Source organism: Papio anubis, chromosome 14 (assembly GCF_008728515.1).
Source record: "Papio anubis isolate 15944 chromosome 14, Panubis1.0, whole genome shotgun sequence".
In the NCBI taxonomy this organism is placed as follows: domain Eukaryota; kingdom Metazoa; phylum Chordata; class Mammalia; order Primates; family Cercopithecidae; genus Papio; species Papio anubis.
This window is the reverse complement of record NC_044989.1, coordinates 45,204,667-45,212,064: the sequence shown is the minus strand read 5'-3', so window position 1 is coordinate 45,212,064 and position 7,398 is coordinate 45,204,667. Positions and strand designations below refer to the sequence as shown.

General features: G+C 55.1%; 1 protein-coding gene across 1 annotated transcript; it reads right to left on the bottom strand.

Moving 5' to 3' along the window:
* Positions 1 to 2,767: 2,767 nt before the first annotated feature.
* Positions 2,768 to 7,126, bottom strand: SIX3 (SIX homeobox 3). The gene is made up of 2 exons (XM_021924803.2): positions 5,924 to 7,126; positions 2,768 to 4,256 (listed from the first exon to the last, which is right to left on the bottom strand). The coding sequence occupies exons 1-2, from the start codon at positions 6,724 to 6,726 to the stop codon at positions 4,064 to 4,066; spliced, it is 996 nt and encodes a 331-aa protein (XP_021780495.1). The 5' UTR covers positions 6,727 to 7,126; the 3' UTR covers positions 2,768 to 4,063.
* Positions 7,127 to 7,398: the final 272 nt, after the last annotated feature.

Genomic DNA, 7,398 nt, shown 5'->3' with positions numbered 1-7,398 from the left:
CTCACTGGAAGGCCAGAAGCAGAGAAGCCAGCCTACTGGCTGCTGCATGGCCCAGACATAGGGGACAGATGGTTAGCACTTAGGCCTGCATATTGGGCCTGACCCAGGCTCACAAGACCTACCAGAGAGCACACACCAATGCACACATTCTCCTGGCCGAGGCACAACCGGCGACATTCCCAGGAGGTGGGGGCTGTGCACAGTGACTGAGATGGCTTTTCTGCAGGTGGAACTTCAGCCTGGCCTTGCCCTCAAGCTCTGAGTGGCCTGTAGGGTGTTGACCGCTTTGGCCAGGGCTTTGAGGGACCCAGAAAGAGACTAGGCCAGCAGCTGGTAAAAGGCAAGATCTGGCCAGAAAGGGGCCTCTATTCTCTCACTCCAATGTTTAAAGGAGCAGAGGCCAAATCAACCATAATATCCCCAGTAAATCAAACAGAATAAAGGATGAACTGGGATAGCCAAAGAGCCCAATGCCCCTCTGCCCTCCAGCTGATGAATACCCATTGAGATCCCTTGTGTCTTAAAGGGACAGGAAGGCCTGTTACAGGTGGGCAGCCTGGCAGTCATATCTAAGGAGAGCCTAGAACAAGGGAACCCACATATGTCTACACTAGAACCAAGACCCACAAGACACATGCCCAAGTACCCTGTAGGTGTACTGGAGCCCCCCAATATGCACTCCTTGCAGAAATAAGGACAGGGAAACTGCCTAAGCCATACACCAATACCTATGTTATGCAATATACATGAAAACATACTGGACACACACCAATGCACTGTACACACATTTATACCAAACATCACACACACATATCCTTTTGTATGCAGACCTTGACTGAGTGTTGAAAGCCCAGCATCCAGAATTGCACACATATACACACCCACAACACACACACATCTTTCCTGCAGGGAACCTATATGCAAGGTCAGAAAGCACAAAGCATAGAGTATTGGTATTCGTGCAGACCTGGATGGAAACACAGGAGATGAGAGTGTGATACATGATAGCAGGATAGACAGACAACAGGCTGCTGACACGCAGTAAGGCCCAGGCCCTCCAAACTAAAGGCTGCTGTGGAGTCTGATGGACAGTTTCCTGCAATGCAGAAGGAGTGGGCACAGGATGTCCCAAATCTGCTTTCTCTGCACTGTGTGTTGAGATAGGAACTCATCTTAACTTCCATGCTTGTCTCCTGTCCCTTGGACAAAGAGGCACCTGCTCCCTGATGTCCTCTATCTAGGCAGGCCCTTCCAGGAGTCACCCTCCAGCAGTGCCACTTCTTGCCTTTCATCCGTCAGTTCTGGTCAGTTGGCTGAGCAAGGTCCATCCAGACTCTCCCCACTGAGGCAGGCACTTCTTTGGGCTTCTAGGCCCAAGCTCTGTGTGAAGTATGTGACTGATTATCTAAAAGCAAAGGTGGGTGACAGAGCTCCTCATCCCAGAACAGAGGCTCAAGTTGGGTAGAATCCAGGCAGTCCTTTTCCCAAATTCCTACCACCTGAGTCAATATTGCCTGAAATGTGGCAGGACAAGGAACATTTTCCCAAGCAGTGAACACACACAGAGATTCTGACACCATGTGCCAGGCCACAGAACTTGGGAGCTCTGAAGGTCAGCTGGATGCTCTGGTTCTAAGTAGGGGCGCGCTCAGGAACCTTCCCTGTCTGCCAAATGCACGCCCCGGACATGCAAGGTCCCACTGGAACACTCAGGGCACCTCTGGGCCAGACAGCCTCTCTGCCCAGCCTGGCCCTCCTAAACCCCCTGGCGCTGCTGGGGATGGGGACAAAAGGAAATCGGAAGTCAAAATTAGTTTGGAAATGGATGCAAAATTCCAGGCACGTTTCCCCCCTAATCCTCCATGCTTTGGAAATTGGCCTTTCAAGTAAAGGCAAGTTTTCTGAAATTACCTCTTTTGCTCCTCCTTGGGTGCAGGCCACCCTGGCCCAGAGCGCCAGAGGCACGGCCAGCCAAGCCATCCCAGGGAATTGTGGGGGCCCTGCCCAGGGCTTGGAGGCCTGGGGCCAGTGGGAACATGGTTAGTAAGAGGTGGTGATTTTTTGGTTTTCATTTTAAAATGTAAACCAACTCTGAAATGTCTTAGGGGCTCAAGAGGTTCCAGCTGAACCCCAAAGATGGAAGGAAATTTCAGGGAGACAGAGAGTTGTAAGGCAAATCACACTGTCACATAGACACACACTCAGGAGGTAAGGAGGGGAGTCCATCCTGATTCCAGGCCCTAAACTCTCAAGAGGCCTCTTCCCTCACTCCTCCTGCCTTCCCCACTCAGGCCACTGTCCCCCGCCCCCATCTCACCCCCAAAAAAGACGACAAAACCTGTCAGCTCTACTCGGGATGGATGCTGGGGTTTGGCGACCTTGTATGTTTCTTCTTTTAAAAAACAAAGCAACAACAACTGAAAGACGCCCAGCACACCCCCAAAGACCCACAGGGTCTTGGCAGGCTACAATTCCGGCTGAATGCATACTGCGGTGAAGTGAGTCTGGCATCTCACTCTGAAGAAGCTGGCGGTAGCCTCCCGCTCCCAACCCTCGAACCCTCTTTGCTTTTTTGCTCAGGATCCAGCTTTGGCTCCTTTCCGGAGGGTCTGTTCTGATCTTCCCAATGCCCTCGGGGGAAGAAAAAAAAAAAAAAAAGGCTGAGATCCAGCCTTGAAATTCTGCCCCAGCTCAGGTGAGCAGCAGTGGAAGTGAAGGCCGAGCACCCCGCGGCTACGGGCCAGGGGCGGACAAAAACACCAGTCTCTGGGAGTGATAAGAAAATGGAGAATACTGTATTTGCTTTAGAAAGTTTTTACATATAGATAAACACGCAGTTTAAGATAACAGTAAAAGCGCCCTACAGGGAGTGAGAGATACCTCTGAAGCTGCTAAGAAATACTGGAAATAGCTTTTGCATAAGAATACTACAATCTCACTCTCCGCTTTTGCTAGCGATGGGGTCCCTCTTCCTAACCCAGGCCACCATGCCTCTTCTTGACTGCCAAGACGACACCAGGAGCACTGAGTGGGAGGAGAATCCCAAAAAGAAAAGAGACAGGTGAGCAGGGAGGAAGACAGAGAGAGGGACAAGAGAGAAAGAGAAAGGGAGAGGAGAAAAAAGCAATATCATATACAGGCAATTTCTACACATATATTACAAACTGGGAAAATGACCGATCATTAAGATATACATAATTCATATAAAATTTTGAAATAAAAATAAAAATCTGTTACAGTCATAACTATTCTTTTTCCACATTTATAACCAGTACCCACACAGGCAGTGACAGAGTGGAGAGAAAAAGGTGCTTACGAAGAAAATGATTGTCTGCTGAACAAAAAACAGAAGATTGCATTTTGTTTGACCAATACTTGGACTTAAAAACAGAGAGAGGAAGAGAAAGAAAGAGAGTGAGAGAAAAAAAGAGAGAGAGAGCAACAAAAGGCAAGAAACATTTGCTATTTCCCTCTCCAGGAGTTCTTCCCCCCCCCCTCTTTTTTTTTTTTAACAAATTCGGAACGGAGATGGCGATTTTTTTTTTCTTTTTGTCTGTTTTGCTTTTGTCCTCTTGTCCTCGTGGTGGTGATTGGTTTTTGTATAGTCGACTCTTTAAATCATTTTTAACTAGAGAGAATATTTTCCCAGATACAAATAAATCGTCATGCAGGTGGGGTGCCGGGTCCATGGGAACCGAAAGGAGAAGCCGTGCTTGTCCTAGAAAGTATACAATTGTCACCTCTTTTATGTTGTCTGCCCGCAACATCAGCGTTTGACTGTCTGTTGGCGTCGGGGTCCTTTGGGGTGGCCGTAGTGGTAGATGGTGGTTGGGGGTTGTTGATAGTTTGTGGTTAATTTGTTATTTTCTTGTTTTTTAATATATTTTTGGCTGGGGTGGGAGTGTGTGTGGACTTGTATGTGTGTATGGTTGGGTATCCTGATTTCGGTTTGTTCTGGGGATGGAGGAGGAGAAGGAAGAGGAGGAAGAGGAGGAGGGCTAGGAGGAGGAGGGGAAGGAGTGGGGGAGGAGGGGAAGGAGGGGGAGGAGGGCGGCCTTGGCTATCATACATCACATTCCGAGTCGCTGGAGGTTACCGAGAGGATGGAGGTGCCGGTGTCCGCGCGCTCCGTCAGGCTGGACACGCTGGTGGTCGGGCTGGCCGCCGTGGACGGCGACTCTGCCGAGCCGTGCGTGGGGCAGCCGGGCTCGGCCAGCGAGCGCATGCCGCTCGGTCCAATGGCCTGGTGCTGGAGCCTGCGGGAGAAAGAGAGCCGCGCCCGCCCTGACACAGAGGCCCGCCACCCGGCTCCCCCGCGCCGCCGCTCCCGACTCCGCTTTCGGGAGCGTCCTAAGTCTTCTCAGATAGAGACTGGCCTCGGAGGAGAGGCAGAACCCGAGCCCGGCCGTCTGGGGAGGCCTGGGTGCAAGCGGCAAAATACTGCAAGCCCTGGAGCAGCAGAAGTCGGAGGAGAGCCAGGCGCTTCTTCCCTCCGCAGTCCCTGGGGCTCTTCACACTGAGCCGGCTACCCCGCGACCGGTCGAGTTCCCTCAGTAACCCCGTCCCTGATCCCTCAAACACACACCCGGAGCTGCGGGTTCCTCACTGGCCGGCCTGTCTCCGGGTAGAACCGCATACTTTGCTCTCTGGATCCCAGCGCAGAGCGCAGGACCGAGGGTAGAGAAAATAGGAAAGCTGGCGGTGGAAAAGTGGGGAAAGAGCAGGGAGACAGCAAAGGGGCAAAAGAGAAGGCAAGAGAGGAGCACAGAGCAGTCTCCAGCTGCCCCTTTCCTCCACCGGGAACCTTCTGCCTGGACCTGGTGTCTGCAATTCTCTCCACAAGGAGGCCTTGGCTTGACCCTGGGCGCTCCCCTCATCAGACGAAAAGTGAGCTCCACAGCAGGGGTGAGAGGGCCATGGGCTCAGGTCCCGGCCGCCTAAACTCGAACACACCTCCAGAAACTCACACCCACCCCCCACCCACAGGCAGCTGTCAGCAGCTGGGGGTCCTGCTCCCTGAGGTGCACCAGGCCCTGGGCCTTCCTGGCTGGATAGAGACACAGGCTCCACATCAGGGCTTTCACCCAAGTTCCTCTCTTCCTTCTCCCTTCTCTCCCCACTCCTTTCCCCTATCCACTTCTTTCCCTCTGGTTCTTTTTCTCCTTCCCCCAGGCCCAACTCCTGTGATGTTGGTCAAGCCCTATACAATTTTGTGACTTCGTGGCCAACTTGCCAGCAACGAGGCTGCTCCTGCCCGCTTCCCAACTTAGAGGACCAAAGGCATTCTCCGTGGCTGGGGCAGGAGGGTGAGTACATGCACACGCGCGTGCACACACACATGCACACGCACACACACTAGGCCTCTCCGCTCCCAGCCTGGCTCTGCTGCTCCCGGTTAGGCAAAGTGCAGCGTTGCGGGAAACAGGCCCGCTGTGCAGTGGCCTCCGGCCTTTTCCCCTTGTGATAGGGACCCAGGTTAACTTTTCTCTCTCTGACGCTCCTGGATTTCTCTCGGGGTTTTGCAATGCACAGAAATAAGAACCAGATGGCAAGAAGTGCTTTCCTTCCCTCCCTGTCTCCAGGCTCCAGAGGATTGCCGAGCTGGCGACAGGGCTGAGGAGGCAGGCACGGGTGCAGCGCAGGGCTAAGGCTCCCAGGGGCCGGGATCAGGGGCTGCGGGCACTCGGGTCGCAAGCACACACTCTCCGCCCTGACGAAAGCCCCTCTTGGTCAAAGCAATCAATACACCCACTGCCCGCCCGCCCCCTCTTCCGCGCGCTCAGGACAAGCGGAAACTTTCTCCAACTGGCCAGGAGTCACGGCTTCCCTGACGCTCAGCGGCCGCTCCGCTAGCCCCTTCTCAACCCCTCTCCCCTTCCCAGGCCTTTGAGGCTGTAGCCAGGCCGCGGGCCCCGCCACTAACCTGTTCTTGGCCGCCGCGGCGCGGTCGCGCTGCCGCCGGTTCTTAAACCAGTTGCCTACTTGTGTGGGAGTGAGGCCGGTGGCCTGCGCCAGTTCGCGTTTCTTGCTGGGGTTGGGGTAGGGGTCCTGCAGGTACCACTCCCGCAGCAGGCTCCGAGTCCGCTCCTTGAAGCAATGCGTCTTCTGCTCGCCGTCCCAGATGGTGCGTGGCAGCGGGAACTTCTTGCGCACGCGGTACTTGTCCACCGGGCCGAGTGGGCGGCCGCGCAGCTTCTCGGCCTCCTGGTAGTGCGCCTCGAGCCACATGGCCTGCAGCTTGCCGTGAGACTCCTTGGTGAACTTGTGGTTCTCGAGGATGTGGTAGAGGTCTCGGAAGTTGCCCGTGTGGAAGGCGACCACGGCGCGCGCGCGCAGGATCGACTCGTGTTTGTTGATGGCCTCGCACGCCCCGGGGGCCACGGGCAACGACCAGAGGAAGCGGCCCAGCCGCTCGATGTCGCCCGTCTCCTCCAGCGTCTCACAGACGCTGGCCACCTGCTCCGGCGAGAAGTTGAGGGTGGGCAGCTGGAACATGGACAACTCTTCCGGGGGGGCCCTGGAGCCGCCGCCGCCGCCGCCTGCTCCGCCAGCACCGCCGCCTCCCGCACCGTTCCCTCCGCCGCTGCCGCCTCCCGCGCCGCCGCCGCCTCCCGCACCGTTCCCGCCGCCGCTACTCGCCAGAAGTATGGAGCGGTGGTGAGAATCGGCGAAGTTTGGCAACAAGAAGTGGGAGGAATAGAGGTCTAGGGGGGAGCGGAATACCATGGACTGACCTGAGAGGAGAGGAGAAAATTCAGGGAGAGGAAGAGAGAGGGGAGGAAGAGGAGGAGAGGGGCGATGAGGACCAGGAGGAGGGAGAGGAGAGGGGGGAGGAGAAGAAGGAAAGGAGGGGGGAGAAGGAGGAGGAGGAGGGGGAGGAGGAAGGGCGTAAAGGACACCCACACCCCACACACATCCACACACACACACACCCGCGCAGCCACATAGAGAGGGAGGAAGGAGAGCGGCCCGGTGCGCGCGCGCAGAGAGAGAACCCGAGACGGAGAGAGAGAGGGAGAGAGGAGAGGGAGAGCCAACCACCGCCGAGTCAAGATTCAGCGATTCCACCGCAATCGCCCTAATGACAACAGCCTCATAATATCTCCCCTAAATCCACAGTGAGTGCAGCATTGAAACATTTTGTTTCGCTTTTCTATTGGTCTGTGGCGTGTCGTTGTGGCGTTGCCACGGCAACCACTGCCAATCACTGTCAGCCCTGCCAATCAATACCGAGAACGTAAGGACGGTTTTACCACTTAGCCAGAGGGCGGGGGGAGGGGGAGAGCAGGGAAGGAGGGAGAAGGGGGGGATAAAGAGAATTTTTTTTATCTTTGCAACTCTTAATCTCGCTACTTCCCCCTCTCTCTCTTCTCTCTTCTTCCTCTCTCTCTTCTTTTC